The sequence below is a fragment of the Saimiri boliviensis genome, chromosome 9 (assembly GCF_048565385.1).
Source record: "Saimiri boliviensis isolate mSaiBol1 chromosome 9, mSaiBol1.pri, whole genome shotgun sequence".
In the NCBI taxonomy this organism is placed as follows: domain Eukaryota; kingdom Metazoa; phylum Chordata; class Mammalia; order Primates; family Cebidae; genus Saimiri; species Saimiri boliviensis.
This window is the reverse complement of record NC_133457.1, coordinates 86,256,850-86,276,905: the sequence shown is the minus strand read 5'-3', so window position 1 is coordinate 86,276,905 and position 20,056 is coordinate 86,256,850. Positions and strand designations below refer to the sequence as shown.

Genomic DNA, 20,056 nt, shown 5'->3' with positions numbered 1-20,056 from the left:
TAACGTTAAAATCCCTCTGGGATCATTGTGTGTGTAAGAAAGGAGAAAAACTAGTTGAAGAAAGGCTATGACTTTAGCCTAGTTCAGTGTCCCCAGGCTTTCGTCCTTTTTATCACTAGGTCCTTTCGTGATTGGGATTTCATGAGCAACAAATTTGATTGCATTTTAACCATCATTTTACACAGTGAAAACCTAAGAATATCCAGTTCCTTTTTAGAAAAAATAACTAGTTACATGCATTAACCATATGTTTATTTTGAGTGCAGCATGAGTAGTCTTTGTACCCAAACAGTTGAATTCAAACTGTTCCATCTGTAAACTCGAGGAAGTGAGCACAGCCTGTTAGCCTAGAGATACCCTCTGTATCTCTCTCTTGTGCACTGATTTTAACTTGTTCTTCTTGTCTGCCCCTCGAATGTAGCTGAGAATTTTTCTTTTCTTGCAGTATTGCGGCTTTGAAGAGAAAGCTTCGCTAAGTGTGGTGTGGTCAGTTACTGGTGTCTTTGCCACACTGCAGTTGGTCTACCTTCCATTTGTCAAACTGACTCAGGGAAGGAAGGTCCCATAGCTAGAGGGAGAGAGTTTGTGTGTGAGCCTTTGCTTTATTTTTGTCATACTATTTTTAGTTTTAGCCTTATAGGGCATTTGTGGCCAAATTTTAGCAATCGTTGTTTCCATGTATGTCTTTCACATATTTTCTAGCTCACTCATAGTTGAACTCTGCATGTGAAGCAAAATTCTTTAATTGTTAAAAAAAAAAAAAAACAAAACTATGAGGCAGCAAGGCTGCCTTTTTGTTGTGTGAACAATGCCAAAACACTCAACTGTAAATGGATATTTACAGTTTCTCTGTATTCCACAAGGCACCGCATCTTTGGGCAGTGAAAAGAAGGAGAGAGGAAACCAGTGTTTGTATTTTATCTAGAAACTCACACTCATAAGTTAAATCAAGTGTTTTCTATATTGTTTGAGGGGTACAAGTGTTTGTAATAAAGGATAAGTTTTACTATCATTGCTCTTCAGAACAGCTAAAAATTTTGTTGTTTTAATTTGTGAAGATTCTAAGAGATCAACCTGAGATGACATTGCAAGAAACCAGCAAAACAGGTTTGAGGTGACCTGGGCAACTGAGTTTGCTGTAGTCTTTGGGAATTAAACAGGAATCATCAGTCCTTATACATCAGTTCTTAATCTAAATTAAGAAATTTAGATTTGTGTGTAATTTTATTCTCTTTTTCTACGTTAGGTTACATTTTCCTGTTAGTGCAGGAAACAACTGCACAGACTATCTTCCCGTTGTGTGGTTGGGCTTAAATGTTTGTTTTCCTTTATTATAAATAACACCAAAACAATAAAACAGTTGTATTTGTATGTCATAAAACAATTGACATACAGTATACAGAAACTTACTAGTGATAAGGAATACTGAAATTGAATTAAAGCCACATTTCTGTCGCCCAGTAAATGTTAATCTACTTTAGAGAAATTACATCATTTTCACTGTTAATAGATGAGTGTAGCACATTTTTATGAAAACAAACAGGTATATACAGTATAATCAACAAGAGCATTAGAAGGAAAATAACATTAGTGATTACCAGTTCGCTGCTTAACTCACTGCTTAACACTTTCCTTCAGTAGATTTGTAAACCCAAGACCAGAAACTAATGAATGATGATGTTTAGGTTTTAATAATGGTGTTTAGATTTTTCTTCCCCCCCCAAGGTGGAGTCTCGCTCATTTGTCCAGGCTGGAGTTCAGTGGCGTGATCTTGGCTCACTGCAACCTCCACGTCCTGGGTTCAAGCAATTCTCTTGCCTCAGCCTCCTGAGTAGCTGGGATTAGTGACATGCACCAGCATGCCTGGCTGATTTTTGTATTTTTAGTAGGGCCAGGGTTTCATCATGTTGGTCAGGCTAGTCTTGAAATCCTGACCTCGTGATCCACCCACCTGGGCCTCCCAAAGTGCTGGGATTACAGGCGTGAGCCACCACGCCCAGCCAATGTGTTTAGATTTATAAACATTTTTAGACCAAGTTTGAAAAATGGGATATTTTCCGTAAAAATTACTATTTCTGACTTCTTTTGAACAAATTGGAATATCTAGCAACACTGTGCTTATATACATGAAACAGTCCCCTGAAACCATGAGGAGCTGCTCGCTGTTGACTAGGGCTGTGGTCTGGGTTCCCCAGGCCGTCGCACCAGCAGTGGATGAATATGCCCTTACTCCTGGCCCCATCCCTGTCTACTGTCCGCTGGCTGGCCACACTGGTGTTTCCTTGGGGCCCTTGCTGCCAGCCAGCATTGGCTCTTCTTAACGTATTTCTTCTATTTGTCACAGTACAACTGATTGATATTTGTGTGAAAGTGTTCGTTACTGCACTTATTTTATTACCTCCTCACCCAGAAGTTCACATTGAAGTGTTTTTATCTTTCTTTTAGAAATGTGAAACTGAGGCAGAAAGAAATGAAATGACTTTCCTAGATCACACAGTGAGCCAACATCATGGTTTTGAGCAAACTTCAGTAGCAAATTTAAATCTGCAATGTTATCCATGAGCACACATGACATTCCTTTCAACATTCATAACTAAATTAAAAAGCAAACAAAATGAAATGTTCATTGTTGACGTTTTAATATATATCATGTTAACTTTTTCGCATTTAAATTGGAAGCTTATATCTAACTTTTTATTTACTTTAGGAAGTCTGTTTACTGTTAAAAGAAACCATTGCTTCAAGAGTTCAGGAGTACTTGGAAGTTCGCAAACAGCACAGGCCATCAAATGCAGAATTCACGAGATCCAGTCCCTTGTCCTTAAAAGGTAGGTGCAGAGCACTTTGATTCTGGACAAAAAGTAAATAGAATTTCTGTTCTGTAGAGATGGCAATTATGTTTGACTCTGACTGTCATGTTAGTGTAGTGATACATTTAAAAAATATGTCCTAATGAAGATACTTTGTTTGGGTAAAGAAAATTAACCAAAGAACCCTCAGGACTTTTAATGGTAGGCAAAATGTATAAAAATAGCAAATAAAACATTCCTAAGGAAACTGTAAATTCTTTAAAGGATTTTTTTTAATTTTTAAGTTTTTCTTTTTTATTTTTAGTAGACATGTAGTAATTGTACATATTTATAGGATATTTTGATACGTGTATACAATGTATACAAAGTGTAATTTTCAAATTAGAGTAATTAGCATATATATCACCTGAACATTTATCATTTGTGTTGTGAGCATTTAAAATCCTTCTCGTTTTTGGAAAATATACAATAAGCTAATGTTAACTATATTTGACCTTATAGTGCTGTAGAACACTAGAACCTACTCTAGTGGCGATTTTATATCCATTAACTAACCTCTCCTTATCCTTCCTTTCCCTATCCTTCCTAGCCTTCTAATACTCACAATTCTCTATAATTGTATGAGCTCCATTTTTTTTTATATAAATAGCTTCTACATATGAGTGAGAACATGATATTTATTTTTCTTCTGATTACATCATTAAATTTTAGTGTGTCTATGTATCTCTACTTTTTTCTTTACATATTTTTTTGTTACACTAGTAAGTTCTTTAGTGGTGATTTGTGAGACTTTGGTATACTCATCACCCAAGCAGTATATACTGAACATGATTTGTAGTCTTTTATCTCACTCCCTTCCCACCCTTTCCCTCCCAGTCCCCAAAGTCTATTGTGCCTTTCTTATGCCTTTGCATCCCCATAGTTTAGCTCCCACTTATGAGTTTGGGTTTCTATTCCTGAGTTATTTCACTTAGAATAATAATATCCAGTCCCATACAGGTTGCTGCAAATGCCATTAATTCATTCCTTTTTATGGCTGAATAGTATTCCATCTTGTATATGTGCCTGACTTACTTCACTGAATTTCCTTTGAGCTCATTCATGTTGCCATTGAAAAGATCCCATATCTCCCTCACAGGACTTGTGATGGGGGTGTGGCCCCGCAGCTCAAACCCCTGGGGGAACATGTAGACGGCAGTAGCACTGGCTCCAATCCTACAGCAGCAGCATCTAGGGCTGTTTCCAGCTCCTGAAGCCCCAGTGGGCATGTGTTACAATGTGCTTTTTCAGTTTAGCATCGGCAGGCAGCTTGTGTTAATCAGCTCAGTTAGGCACTCTGCTTTATTTCAAGGACAGAGGGCTTTCTGTATCCCGGGTTCTTTCCTTGGAGTGCCAGAAAAATTGGATCACACCTGGGCTTGGAGAATGGGTGCAAGGTTTTAGAGTGGAGGTAGCTCACAGGGCTCACAGGGATGTGAGTGGAGAGGCCATAAGTGGGATCAAGTGGGAAGGTGGTCCTCCCCTGGAGTTGGGCTGCCCAGCTGCCAGACAGACCTCTGACTCCCCCCTCCCCCGGCGGAATTTCACATTATCCTGCTGTCGATGGCCTGCGGAGTCTGCTGGTGCTTGTCGACCTGCTCTTCCATTTCTCTGCTCCTGTTGATGTCCAGCCATCTGTGTGTGTGCCGGCTAGGGTCTCGGGCACAGGATTGGGGGCATGGTGGGCCAGGGTGGTCTTGGAAGATGCAACATTTGGGCATGAAAACAGGAGTGGCTGTCCTCACCTAGGTCTGTGGGCACAGGCCTAAGGGTGGAGCCCTCACCAGGGACCCTGCCTTTCTCTACCCAGCACTTCCTTGCCCTCCTCCCACGTCACCATGAATGACAGATTTTATTTTTTTAATGTATACATTGCTGATAGTATTCCATTGTATATATATACATACCACATTTTCTTTATGCATTGACCTGGTGGTAAACATTTAGATTGATTCCATATCTTAGCTATTGTGAGTAGTACTGCAATAAACAAGGGGGTACAGATATCTCTTCAATACACTGATTTTCTTCCTTTGTTAAAATACCTAGTAGGGAGATTGCTGGATCACATAGTAATTCTATTTGTAGGTTTTTGAGGAACCTCCATATTATTCTCCATAATGACTACACTAATTTAAATTCCCATGAACCATATATATGAGTTCCTTTTCTTCACTTCCTTGCCAGCACTTTTTAGTTTTCGTCTTTTTCATAATGCCCATCCTAACTTTGGTGAGATATCTCATTGTGGTTTTGATTTGCATTTCCCTGATGATTAATAATGTTAAGCAATTTTTTATATACTTGTTGGCCATGTGTATGTCTTCTTTTGAGAAATATTCAAATCCTTTGCACGTTTTGAAATCAGATTAGCTTTTTGCTATTGAGTTATTTGAGTTTCGTATATTATGGACATTAGTCGCTTGTCAGATGGATAGCTTGCAAATGTTGTCTCCCATTCTACAGGTTCTCCACTCTTGATTGTTTCCTTTGCTGTATAGAAGATTTTTAGTTTGATATAGCCCATTTTTCTATTTTTCTTTTTATGGCCTCTGCTTTTGAAATCTTACAAAATCCTTGCCTAGACCAGTATCTTGAAGTTTTCCCTGAATTTTCTTCTAGCAGTTTTCTAGTTTTCTTCTAGTAGTTTTATAGTTTTCTAGTAGTTTTCTAGTTTTGGTCTTATATTCAAGTCTTTAATCCATTTCGAGTTGATTTTTTTATCCAGTGAGAGATAGGGGCCCAGTTTTATTCTTCTGCATATGGATATCCAGTTTTCCCAGCAGCGTTTTTTAAAGAAAGTGATCTTTCCCCTAATATGTGTTCTTGGCACCTTTGTTAAAGATCAGTTGGCTCTAAGTAAGTGAACTTATTTCTGGGTTCTCTATTCTGTTACATTGGTCTATGTGTCTTTTTTATAACCATACCATGCTATTGTGGTTGCTATAGCTTTGTAGTATATTTTGAAATCAGGTAGTATGATGTTTCCAGCTTTATTCTTTCGCTCAGAATTGCTTTGGCTATTTGGATCTTATGTGGTTCCATATAATTTTTAGTGTTATCTTTTTCTATTTCTATGAAGAATGTCATTGGTATTTCAGTAGGGATTGGTTAATAAATGCTTAGACTCTTACTAAACTGTCAATTTCTAAAAGGTATGAGCATGGCTGATGCAGCTCGACCACAAGATTGCTTTTCACAGATGACTGAGGTTCATTGTATTGTAGGCTGTGTAGATCTAGACACCTGCAGAGACAAGAGGGATGCGTCATGGCATGCCACTATCTTATATTGTTTATTAACAGCATCACCAAAAACATCTCTCTATACATTTATCTAACTGCCTGTTTTCAGCTGATCCTGCTGTCTTTTAAACCTGTTTCAAAACCAAGTTCAAATCCACTAACCAGAAAGCCATGCCTATTTCCTCCTTAGTTTTCTGTTCTGTGTCTCCTGTTCCCTGAAAATAGAGTTGTTGTTTCTAAGTACTTAGTTTGGATGAATGTGGATGCTTTATGCTTTTGTGTAAATTGGATCTCTTTCCTCATTTTCATGAGTTCCTTCATTTTTTTTCCATTTCTAGATCCATATAATGGAATATATATCAGCATGGGTATATATACTTAATATACAACCCTGGATAAGCTGAAGTCTCTAGGCTAGTGACTTTGCTCATTGCTGTAATAATATTTTTATGCTTTGAGTTTTCTGTATGAACAATTTGCATAAATGACTTTGCAGGCTGTTTTTGCAAGTATATGATACAAAGGAGTATAAAAGTTATTCTCAAACTCAGTCAAAAAGCAGCATACTACAGACGTTGCCAGTAGCCTGATTGTTTTTAAGAGTTACCTGAAAATTTATTTCAGTAGATTCAGTAAAAAATACGTGATACAAGGTTTTTTTTAAAGAAGACTTGACTGTCAATGCTCATTAGTTATATCTCACTAATATTTTTCCTCTTAACCTTGCCAATATTGGGTATTACGAATGTTTTTAATTTTTGCCGGACTGATAGGCCAAAAATAAAAAAAAGGCGATACTGTGCTTTTTAATTTTTATTTATCTTTGTATTTTTATGTGCTTACTGACAGAACTGTATATTTATAGTTTAGGTTTGTGTTTTTTGCCTTTTCCCTCTGAATTTTTTTTTTCCTTTTGTCACTCTCTTGGTCAAGGCTTGTCTTGATCGGCCCTTAAATTACTGCCACAGCCTGTGATTTTTCTCTTAATTTATCCACACTTCTGCTGCCAGAGTGACCTTTTGAAGGCAAAAATGCAATAGCTCCCAGCTTGAAACCCTGTGTGGTCAGGAACCTTAGTTGCCTGACATTCTTTATTTCACTTTTTCTCTGCCTGAGACTAGCCAGAGTGGGTCTGGCTTTTAAGCAGAGAAGTTCATTAAAGATATTAGATAGCTCACAGGATTTCGGAAAGCCCTGTTGTGAAGCTACACAGAACAGCTTCAGGTGTGACTCGGGGACAGCTTTGAGACATGCCCCTTGTGATGCTTAGGACCATGTATCAGAAGCTTTGCTGAGCATCACCCTCTGCCCCATCCTGCAGAGACTGACTGCCCGGCCTATGGCCACAACCTTGTGCTCTTTTGTTCCTTTTGAGTCCACCACAAGGCAAAACTAGATTTTGTGGCTGTCTCCTAGTTACAAGTGATTCCGGGGATGCAAAATGTTTGGCTTTTACCTTGGGAAAGTGACACTTACAAAATGTAGAAAGTCATCAAAACAGGATGATGGTCAACAATTTTGAGTGGGTGGACACAAGTTACAAATATCCACTAATAGCTTTCCTAATCAGTAACAACAAGCTATTGCCTAACAGCATGACTTTCCCAACTACAAAGGAAATGTGCCCACCAAATATCCTCCAAAAGAGATGAACCAGGGTCTCAACTCCCAGCTCTGAGTCCAGGATTTCTAAGTGATGTTTACTCCCCTTCTAGTTCATTCCCAGCCCATATTTGTTAATTTTTGAACTAACTTATGAAGTTAACTACTGCCAACAAACCTTAAATGAAATAGAAGTGAAACAGCCAAAAAAGTAACTGATATATAAATACATGCTGCAGCAAAGAAGACAGTGAGGTAGATAGATGCTACCATTCTAGCTCCTGTAACTGTGAAATAAGTAGTTGATGTTTGTATCTTCCCTCCTCTATTTATTTTGTTTTTCCTGTGTTCTTAGCCTGTAACTCACCTGATTAGCATTCTTTACCTTTATCCCCCCAGGATTTGAGCTGCCAGTGGTCCTGCCTTGATGGGATTGCCATTGTTTTAATTAATTTTTAGCGCTGGGTATGCTTCACCAGGTAGAGCCCTTTACGTTCCTTCTTATTTTGTCCATATACCTCTCCCCTCCTATTCATTTCAGCGTGAGCCAACATTTCAACTCCCCTTTGGCCTGTTTGTCTAGTACCACAAAGAGCCTGAAATAATCACATGGTACTTTGAACTTTTAGCCCGATTCACTGTTATCGTCTGTGTTATAATCATCCTTTGAGTACTAAGGAAGCAAAGTTGTGGGGATGGAAAGTAAACATTTGCTGAGGTGGTCACCTCCCTTTTCCAGTCCTTCGTTCCAGGAACCACGTACCTGGCCAAGGTAGCACATACTGTTCTGTTGGTCAGAGCCTATAGTGCATCCCTTAGGACCTTACTCCAGTTCTACAAGGTCCTGCCTCATAATTTGCATTGTAACTGAGTTTTCAATTGACCTTTCCACCATGGAATAAGGCCAGCTGCAGTTGAGCTGTGCTTGTTTGTAAGACCACTGAATTTTATAAGCCCACTGTCTTATTTTGTTTCCTGTAAAATGAGCTGCTGCGTCAGAATTGCAGTGGTTGTGATGGCAAATGAGGCCTTCCTGAAGTCTGTGGATGTTGTGGCTGGCAGAAACATGGCAGGCATACAAGGCACATCCAAATCCAGAAGAAGGCTTCACTTTAGTGAGGATAAGGCATTGCCTTTCTGTGATGAAAGAGGTCAAATTTAATCTCCCCACAACCACTGGCCCATCTCCCTATGAAATGGAAGTTGGTAGGGAGGCTCAGATTAATTGCTATTGCTGGCAAATTGGGCATTTGGCAAAGCTCAGTCTTGGTTAGGTTAAGCGTGTGTTGAGCCTTAGCAGAACATACATCCATGCTTCCATAGCCACATTGCTTATGAGCCCTTTGAGCAGGTCCTTTGGCAGCTAGGGAAGGAGGCCAGCCAGCATCCACGGGGTAGGTCACCTCGTCTAACTCATGATAAGAACCTCTCCTGAATGGGGCTTGCTGTGGTGTGAATGTATCCCCTAAAATTCACATACTGGAAATGGTCCCCAATGCAACAGTATTGCAAGGTGGGGAAAGTTCTGCCTTCATAAATAGGCTAATGTTGTTATAAAAGGGCTTGATGGAGGGAGTTTGTCCCTTTTTGCCCTTCCTCCTTTTGCCATGTGAGGATACAGCATTCCTTCCCTCTGGAGTACTCAGTGTTCAAGGCAACATCTTGGAAACAGAGATCAGACCTTCACCAGACCTGCTCATGCCTTAATCTTGGACTTCCCATCCTCTAGAACTGTGAGAACGTAAATTTCTATTTTTTACTAGTTCGTGGTATTTTGTTATAGTAACACAATAGACTAAGACAGGCCCTTTGGAGAACTTTCACAAAAGATATAAATATTCTCACACTCTATATAACTTTTCCCCAAATGTTCATGTCACCAGTCCTTGATGACCTTCTCTTCAAACTATTAACCACTGCCAGTGAATCAGTATATATTTGTTACTCAGGCCATCTCCTCTCATAGGCCACATAGACCCAAAATATACCACTCAATAGTCAGCTCACTGGACAGATTTTTCTCTTCCACCCTGAGTTAGGTGATATCATTACATTCATTCACTTCTGGCTAGTACCATTCTATTGGGTGGAGCCACTGATTAGGCACAAATTTTTATCTACTTGTAGCAGGTGAGTGAAACTATTACTTTTTCAGGTCTCTCATATCAGTCAGAGAAACATGCAAACATGGTCATTGATGTTTGTGCCTATTTCATACTAGTAAGGGATATAAGGTGTAAAAATCTTGACTTTCCTTTTAGATGAACTTTTTCCTGTGCACCAGGCCAACTGTATTTTGAATGGTTTTATCTGTGACCATCTGACATGCCTGTGTCTTAGTATGACACCCAGAGTACACACCACCTTCTGCTGTGTAAGTCCTATCATAATGCCTTCAGTGTAGTAGACCAGAACAATGTCCCACAAGATAGTGAGATAATGAAGGTCCCTGTAGACTCAGTAGTATCACTGAAGCAAAATGACAACAGAACAATGAGGCAAAACAGTGAAGCTGCATGACTTTCTTTGCCAGTAGATAGAAACCTACTTGTGTGTTCGCTGTTCACTGGGATAGAAAAAAACTGATTTTGCCACCTCTGTAGTACTGATGCGATGTGCTGTAGTGCTCCAAATGAGAAACCACCTCTAGAAGAATCCCTGGCTAATTAAACTTACATTAACCTTCCATCATTCTGTAAGACCCATCTGCGTTCTGCTTAAGCCAAAGAGGAAAGTGAGGTAAGACTACATGAAAGATGCTCATGGATGTTTCAGGTTTTTCACGGCGGCAGATCTCTTTGATCTTCTAGGGATTAATACTGATTTTAGTTTACAGTTTTGGTGGGGTGGGAGAAATTCCAGAAACTTTCACCTAGCCTTTAATTACCATAACAGTTCTCACTCCCTAAGACATGAAGTCCAACTGTGGATTCTGTCAGTTGCAGAATAAACCTATCCCAAGGATGCACTCAGCAACGGGGAGGACAACTGCAGATTTTTACAGACCTACTGGGTCCCTAGTGAGATGAATTTAAGCCTCATTTCTAGGTGTAACCCTCTGGTAGATCACAGCTGTAATCGGGAACCAAAGAATTATCTCAGAGCCAATGCCTAATCCTCCTCAAAAGTTCTGGCTATTTCCCTTCTTCCCTTGTGCAAATTATAGTAATCTCAGTTGATCCCACATGGAAGATATATAGGATGTACTTGTAACATTATGAAGGGTCCTTACTTGAGGACTGCCTGACTCTCCTTTCGTGGAGAAAATAAGTCCATGAATGGACTCAAATCTGGGGACTGGCCAGGTTGCTGTGGCCCTCCTTCGGGGTGGCTCCAGTCAAGTCCCGGTGTACTAGATGTAGATTTTTTTTTTTCCTGTTGTATAATATAGTGTATTGCCAGGGTTGCATAACATACCACAGACTGAGTGGCTTAACTAACAGAAAATTTATTTTTTCTCAAAGTCTGAAGACTAGAAGTCTAAGGTCAAGGTTGGTTTCTTCTGAGGCTCACTCCTAGGCTTGTTGATGGCTGTCTCCTCCCTGTGTCTTCATGTGATTTGTCCTCTATATATGTCTGTGTCTCTTCTTATCTAGAAGTCTGAGATCAAAGTATTGGCAAGTTAGTCTCTTCTGAGGCCTCTCTCCTTGTTGATGGCTCATCTTCTCCCTTTGTCTTCTCATGATTTTCTGCTATAAATGTCTTTGTATCTTATGAGGATGCCAGTTAGATTGGATTAGGGCCCATCCTGATGACCTAGTTTTAATTTAATTACCTCTTTAAAGACTTGATCTCCAAATATAGTCACATCCTGAGGTACTGAGAGTTAGGACTTCAATATATGAATTTGGGTGGTGGGGCACAGCTCAGCCCATAACTTACATTTTAAGTAGAGTCTAAATATGCTCTCCATCTTATTTGGAGTTATGGACATAATCAATTAACCAATAAGCCAGAGTCACCTGTGGGTTGAACCACTCTGAAATGGTTCCGACCAAGGTCACCAGTGGATCATGGCCCTCCAGTAGACCAAGTGACTTGCCCAGCCATGTACTTAAATCGACTACAAATTTCTACTCACCCAATTACCAAGTACCCCTTCTTTACTCTTGAACTTTGGTGCTATACAGACATCATATCTATTCTGGCTATTAACTCTCTCAGTAACTCTCACTCCCTGGGGGGCATCCCTCACCTGCAAGGTGGCTACCCACTCAGGAGTGGCCTTGGTAGCATGTCTTTCTCCTGTTGAGTCACATACCATTTTGCAGGGGGATCACCTGGCTCAGGCTGGTGTTGTCACACAGATCAGCATGCATACAGATCGTGTGCTCTCTGGGCATCTTGTATCAAGGAGTACTGCCATGTATCACACACAGACACATGCACACTTTTTTTTTTTTTAGATGGAGTCTTGCTTTGTTGTCCAGGCTGGAATGCAGTGGTGTAATCTTTGCTAACTGCAACCTCTGCCTTCCAGGTTCAAGCACTTCTCCTGCCTCAACCTCCTGAGGAGCTGGGATTACAGGCGCCCACCACCACGCCTAGCTAATTGTTGTAGTTTTAGTAGAGACAGGGTTTCACCATGTTGGTCAGGCTGTTCTCAAACTCCTGACCTCAAGTGATATAACCACCTTGCCCTTCCAAAGTGCTGGGGTTATAGGCGTTAGCCACCATGCCAGGCCACACACACACTTTTTCTTTGCGACAGCCTCACTCTGTTGCCTAGGCCAGAGTGCAGTGGAATGATCATGGCTCATGGCAGCCTCAACTACCTGGGTTCAAGTGATTCTCCTACCTCAGCCTCCTGAATAGCTGGGGCCATAAATATGTATCACCATGTCAGGCTATTTAAAGAAAAAAAAAAAAAAAAAAAAAAAAACAGTTTGTGGAGATGGGATCTCACTGTGTTGCCCAGGCTGATCTGGAACTCCTGGGCTCAAGTGATCCTCCTGCCTTGGCCTCCCAAAGTACTGGGATTACAGATGTGAGCCTCCACACCTGGCCTGCATCACCCTTTTTTATTGGGCAAGCATAAAAGTGATCTTGTCAAGTTGGGGGTGGCAAACATTTGAGTCCCAGGTTCAGGCACTGAGCAGTCTGGTTGTTTAGGAGTATGCTCGGTAAGCCAACTGCCCAGGATCTGGAGGTTTTGGCAGTTTTCCAGCTAGACCTGTGGTTGGCTGAGTTCAGGGAGAGCCTCTGTCCCCAGGGACTGGGAGTAGTCATTATTCCCAGATGGCCTTGGCCAGCAAACCCAGAGAGGGCCCGTGGTCACTGATCAGCTTGTCACTCTTCCCTAACTACATCCCCAGAGCATGGTGCTCTCTCACCCTGGGCCTCTGGACACATGCTGCTTCTGCTCCACTGGGTGTGCCTTCCTCATCCTTCAGCCTGTGCTCAGGTATCACTTCCTCTAAGGAGACCTAACTGATTCTGTGCAGCTTCTTTCTCAAGAGCGCTTCCCTTCCTCTCTCCCTGCTCACCCTCTGTAGTAGCGGCACTCATTGTTCCAGTAGCTTACTTGCCTCACTGATGGACTTCAATTTCATTGAGGACAGGAGTTATGTTCTGTTCAGCACCTACTGCAGAGCCTGTCAGAGCACAAGTATTGGGAGAAGTAAAGGAATTGTTACTACTCACAGGTCGCATTCCCATTGCCAAGACTTTACAGCATGCTTCCATTGCAACATCTCTTGGCCCCTTGCACAAAATACAGAGATGAAAGTGGCCTGTGAGTTACAAATTATTAAGTAGATTTTCTCATCTGGTTTTCAGAAAGTTAAAACCCCAGTGTAAGATTAGGCTACAACCTATTTACACCTATTACCTCAGTGTAAGATTAGGTTACAGCATCTTCTGACTCCAGAGACAGAAAATACCTTCCTTCCTTCCAACCCATTCTACCCTGGGTCTTCATTAGTATTACTGCCTTGGCCAGGTACCTGTCCACCCCTCGGATACTGCTCTGGGTTAGGTCTTCCACCTACCCATGGCAGATCCCTGGGACAGTCCATTCTAGCTAGTCTTCTTAGTCCTTGTTTTAATCATTCCTAAGCTTTAGAACCCTTGCTGTACAGATGAGAGCCAGATATGTAGTTTAAGTAACTTGCCCAAAGATCAGATAGTAGCTAGGAAGTGTCAGAGGCTACGTGAAAACTCTGCTGTCTGATGTCTAGTTTGTCCTCATTGCTTTGGTATCCCTTTTAAGGAGAGTATTGTGTGTTTATTTTTTTTTTAATACAGTTTTCCTCTAATCATAAAAACACGTCTGTCTTTAAATTAGCTAGGAGCAGTATTCTGCTTGAATTACCATGTGGTTATCTTGGTTTAAAGTTTATATCCTTTATTCTCTGATCACAAGATGGAAAGGGAGAAATAGGCCCCAAAACAGAACTCATCTTCCAGCTATAAGCGCTTGCCTCAGTGCATTTTCTAGAGTTCATGACATTTTTGTGTTTGTGGAACAGTAACAGTAAATTTTTTTTACTGCCTATTATTCTATTCTGTGTAACCTTTTCTTGTAGTTAACATCTAAGAAACCCAGTCCTTTGGAAAATGCCATAAAATAAATTAAATTTTCCTGGGTACTGTGGTTTCTCTCTGCAGTGGCTTGCTTTTTGGCATTTCTTCTAAGCTGAATGTTCCTCTAAAATCTTAGCTTACATCTGCAGCCAAAGTACCTAGTCCTCTGCTCACCCTTGTGTGGCATCCGAGGTGTCTTAGGCGAATGTTTGAGGCTGAATTACCAAGGTGTTCTCTCTCTTCATCAACATTCACCTCCCAAGAAGCATTCTGTGTGGGGCACGTTACCACCGTGTTGGGGAATCAGTGTGTGTTCACACGACAAGAAGCGAAAAAGAAAAAGACAAGAATTGCCAAAACAAGCAAGTTTTTCCTATTCTTTCCTCTGTCTGAGAAATGTTCCTCAACCTTCCCCAACACCCGATGCATGGTACCTGCCAAAAAAAGCTTTCTCCTTGCTCTTCAAACACAGACTCATTGTGAGCCATTCTCCCCAGCGTCCCCGCGAGTGCAAATTTGTGTATGTGGTGTTTTGTTTTGTATTTATTTTCCCAGCCCTTTGAAAACAGGGCCTTTTTCTATTTAAAATAAATTTCAGAAGTGAAGTACTTTTTCCCTTTTGAGAACCCAGCCCTTCCTCCATGCAAACCTTCGTGCATTTTCAGAGGACAATGAAAACCTGCTCTAAAACACCACCTTATAGACTTCCCTTCCATCAGTGTTTTTCTCACACATTAACAAAAACAATAACAAGTGCTGTGCATCCAACCACTGTGATCACTGAAGAAACATAGGCCTTTGGCAAGTAGTTTTATTTTTAAGAGTCATTTTTTATGTGAGTCAGTTAGTACAATGGGCTGTTAGAATGTGCTCCTGTTGTGCACACCTATGCACAACAGGAATGGAACTGTATCGCAGTCACAGAGCAAGCTAGGTAGTTCTCTGACTTCCACAGCAGGCATGGAGGACTAAGAGGGGAAGAAATAGTCACTCATGTGGTTTTAGAAACAGTAAAACCCCGCACAGCACATTTTCAGTTATCTGCTGTTCTATTAAATATTTTTACTATTTAGACATTGTTTTTTTCTATTCACAGCCCTTAAATAGAAGTGGATTTCCCTAGATCTCTCATAAAGCACTGTGGAAACGTGTTTTCTTTTTACACGTGTTTAAATAGCTTTGGTTATTATTTATATTTCTTCCCATAATGTACTCAATCAAAACATTTTATAGGCTTTTATCCACACGTGTAAAGCTTAAAAGGGCAATAATGGGAAAGCAAATGCCTGTAAGTCGTCTGGTGAATGTGCTGCAATTTCAACAAAGATTATTTTTTCAGGAATGAGTAATTTGTGAAACTTTAAGTTTTATGCTTTTTACTAAAAGTGTACTAAAGCACAGCGACAACACAAAATGCTTTGCTTTCTCGAAACCTGCAGAAATTTCTCTAACCGCTTATTATGATAAATAGAAAGTAAACAAAATCTCTACACTTTTTAAAAAAATTTTTAATTATTACATGTGCAGAACATGCAGGTTTGTTACATAGGTATACATGTGCCATGGTGGTTTGCTGCACCCATCAACCTGTCATCCACATTAGGTCTTTCTCCTAAGGCTGTCCCTCTCCTTGCCCTCCACTCCCCAATAGGCCCCAGTGTGTGATGTTCCTCTCCCTGTGTCCATGTGTTCTCATTGTTCAGCTCCCACTTATGAATGAGAACATGCGGTGTTTGGTTTTCTGTTCTTGTGTTAGTTTGCTGAGAATGATGGTTTCCAGCTTCATCCATGTTCCTGCAAAGGACATGAACACATCCTTTTTATGGTTGCATACTATTCCTTGGTGTGTATGTGCCACATTTTCTTTTTCCAGTCTAACTGATGGGCATTTAGGTTGGTTCCAAGTCTTTGCTATTGTGAATAGTGCTTCAATAAACATACATGTGCATGTGTCTTTATAGTAGAATGAATCATAATAATCCTTTGGGTATATACCCAGTCATGGTATTGTCGGGTCAAATGGTATTTTTGGTTCTAGATCCTTGAGGAATCACCACATTGTCTTCCACAATGGTTGAACTAATTTACACTCCCACCAGCAATATAAAAGCATTCCTATTTCTCCACATCCCCTCCAGCATCTGCCCTAACTTTTTAATGTTTGCCATTCTAACTGGCATGAGATGGTATCTCATTGTGGTTTTGATCTGTATTTGTCTAATGACCAGTGATGATGAGCTTTTTTCAGTATGTTTGTTGGCTGTATAAATGTCTTCTTTTGAGAAGTGTTCATTCATATCCTTTGCCCGCTTTTTGATGGGCTTGTTTTTTTCTTGTAAATTTGTTAAAGTTTGGCTGGGCGTGGTGGCTCATGCCTGTAATCCCAGCACTTTGGGAGGCTGAGGCGGGCGGGATTGCCCGAGGTCAGGAGTTCAAGACCAACCTGGCCAACATGATGAAACCCCACCTCTATTAAAAATACAACAACAACAACAAAATTAGCTGAGTGTGGTGGTGGATACCTATAAACTCAGCTACTTAGGAGGCTGAGGCAGGACAATAACCTGAACCCAGGAGGCACAAGTTGGAGTGAGCTGAGATCACACCATTGCAGTCCAGCCTGGGTGACGAGTGAAATCCATCTCAAAAAAAAAAAAAAAAAAAAAAAAAAAAAAAAAGGTTTAAATTCCTTGTACCATTTTGGATATTAGCCCTTTGTCAGATGGATAGATTAATTATAAATTGCAAAAACTTTCTCCCATTCTGTAGTTTGACTGTTCACTCTAATGGTAGTTTATTTTGCTATACAGAAGCTCTTTAGTTTAACTAGATCCCATGTGTCAATTCTGGCTTTTGTTGCCATTGCTTTTAGTGTTTTAGTCATGAAGTCTTTGCCCATGCGTATGTCCTGATGGTATTGCCTGTGTTTTCTTCTAGGGTTCTTATGGGTTTAGGTCTTAGGTTTAAGTCTTTAATCCATCTTGAGTTAATTTTTATGTAAGGCGTAAGGAAGGGGTCCAGTTTCAGTTCCCTGCATATGACTAGCCAGTTTTCCCAACACTGTTTATTAAATAGGGAATCCTTTCCCCATTGTTTGCTCTTGTCAGGTTTGTCAAAGATCACATGGTTGTAGATGTGTGGCATTATTTCTCAGGCTTCTGTTCTGTTCCATTGGTCTATATATCTGTTTTCGTACAAGTAACATGCTGTTTTTGATTATCATAGCCTTGTTGTATAGTTTGAAGTCAGGTAGCGTGATGTCACCAGGTTTGTTCTTTTTGCTTGGGATTGTCTTGGGTCTATGGGATTTTGGTTTTTTTTTTTTTGGTTCCATATAAAATTTAAAGTAGTTTTTTCTAATTCTGTGAAGAAAGTCAGTGGGAGCTTGATGGGAGTGGCACTGAATCTATAAATTGCTTTGAGCAGTATGGCTGTTTTCATGATATTGATTCTTCCTATCCATGAACATGGAATATTTTTCCATTTGTTTGTGTCCCCTCTTACTTCCTTAAGCAGTGATTTGTAGTCCTTAAAGAGGTCCTTCACATTCCTTGTAAATTGTATTCCTACATGTTTTATTCCCTTTATAGCAATTGTGAATGGGAGTTCACTCATGATTTGGCTCTCTGTTTGTCTATTATTGGCGTATAGAAATGCTTGTGATTTTTACACATTGATTTTGTATCCTGAGACTTTGCTGAAGTTGCTTATCAACTTAAGAAGATTTTGGGCTGAGACAATGGGATTTTCTAAGTTTATAATCATGTCATCTGCAGAGACAGTTCAAATTCCTCTCTTCCTATTTGAATACCCTTTATTTCTTTCTCTTGCCTAATTGCCCTGGCCAGAACTTACAATACTAAGTTGAATAGGAATGGTGAGAGAGAGCATCTTTGTCTTGTGCAGGTTTTCAAAGGGAATGCTGCCAGCATTTGCCCATTCAGGATGATATTGGCTGTGGGTTTGTCATAAATAGCTCTTATTATTTTGAGATACATTATATCAATACCTAGTTTACTGAGAGTTTTTAGCATGAAGGGGTGTTGAATTTTATTGAAGGCCTTTTCTGCATCTATTGAGATAATCATGTGTTTTTTGTCAGTGATTCTGTTTATGTGATGGATTATGTTTATTGATTTGCTTATGTTGAACCAGCCTTGCATCCCAAGAATGAAACCAACTTGATCACAGTGGATAAGCTTTTTGATGTGCTGCTTGATTCAGTTTGCCAGTATGTTATTGAGGATTTTCACACCGATGTTCATCAGGAATATTGGCCTAAAATTTTCTTTTTTGTTGTGTCTGTGCCAGGTTTTGGTATCAGAATGATGCTGGGCTCATAAAATGTGTAGGGAGGAGTCCCTCTTTTTCTATTGTTTGGAATAGTTTCGGAAAGAATGGTACTAGCTCCTTTTTGTACCTCCGGTAGAATTTGGCTGTGAATCTGTCTGGTCCTGGGTTTTTTTTTGGTTGGTAGGCTATTATTACTGCCTTAATTTCAGAACTTGTTATTGGTCTATTCAAACATTTGACCTCTTCCTGCTTTAGTCTTGTGAGGGTGTATGTTTCCAGGAATTATCAATTTCTCCTAGATTTTCTAGTTTATTTGCATAGACATGTTTATAGTATTCTCTGATGGTAGTTTCTATTTCTGTGGGATCAGTGGTGATATCTCCTTTATCATTTTTTATTGTATCCATTTGACTCTTCTCTCTTCTTTGTTAGTCTGGCTAGCAGTCTATTTTGTTAATCTTTTCAAAAAACCAGCTGTTGGATTCATTGATTTTTTTTTTTTGAAGGGTTCTGTTGTGTCTCTATCTCCTTCAGTCCTGCTCTGATCTTAGTTATTTCTTGTCTTCTGCTAGCTTTTGAATTTGTTTGCTCTTGCTTCTCTAGCTCTTTTAACTGTGATGTTAGGGTGTCGATTTTAGTTCTTTCCTGCTTTCTTCTGTGGGCATTTAGTGCTATAAATTTCCCTCTAAACGCTGATTTAGGTGTATCCCAGAGATTCTGGTTCATTGTGTCTTTGTTCTCATTGGTTTCAAATTATTTACTTCTGCCTTAATTTCATTATTTACCCAGTAGTCATTCAGGAGCAGGTTGTTCAGTTCCATGTGGTTGTGTGGTTTTGAGTGAGTTTCTTAATTCTGAATTTTCATTTGATTGCACTGTGGTCTGAGAAACTGTTTGTTATGATTTCTGTTCTTTTGCATTTGCTGAGGAGTGTTTTACTTCCAATTATGTGGTCAATTTTAGAATAAGTGCAGTGTGGTGCTGCGAAGAATGTATATTCTGTTGATTTGGGGTGGAGAGTTCTCTAGATGTCTATTAGGGTTCTTTGGTCCCGAGCTGAGTTCAAGTCCTGAATATCCTTGCTAATTTTCTGTCTTGTTGGTCTGTCTAATATCGACAGTGGGATGTTAAAGTCTTCCACTATTATTGTGTGGGAGTCTAAGTCTCTTTGTAGGTCTCTAAGGACTTGCTTTATGAACTGGGTGCTCCTGCATCGGTTGCATATATATTTAGGATCTTTAGCTTCTTGCATTGATCCCTTTACCATTATATAATACCCTTTGTCTTTTTTAATATTTGTTGGTTTAAAGTCTGTTTTATCAGAGACTAGGATTACAACCCCTACTTTTTTTTCTTTTTTGCTTTCCATTTGCTTGGCAAATCTTCCTCCACCCCTTTATTTTGAGCCTGTGTTTGTCTTTGAGCAAGGGATAGGTCTCCTGAATATAGGACATCAGTGGGTCTTGACCCTTTATCCACTTTGCCAGTCTATGTCTTTTAATTGTGTCATTTGGCTTGTTTACATTTAAGGTTAATATTGTT

The 20,056-nt window shown here is 39.9% G+C and overlaps 1 protein-coding gene across 4 annotated transcripts in view; it reads left to right on the top strand.

Annotated features, from left to right (window-relative positions):
- The window catches only part of SLX4IP (SLX4 interacting protein), a 195,668-nt gene that overhangs the window by 117,465 nt on the left and 58,147 nt on the right, over positions 1 to 20,056 (top strand). For all 4 annotated transcript variants that reach the window (XM_074406237.1, XM_074406238.1, XM_074406236.1 and 1 more), the window contains one exon: positions 2,708 to 2,828. In XM_074406237.1, coding sequence (XP_074262338.1) covers positions 2,708 to 2,828 — 121 coding nt within the window. The remainder of the gene's footprint in view (positions 1 to 2,707; positions 2,829 to 20,056) is intronic.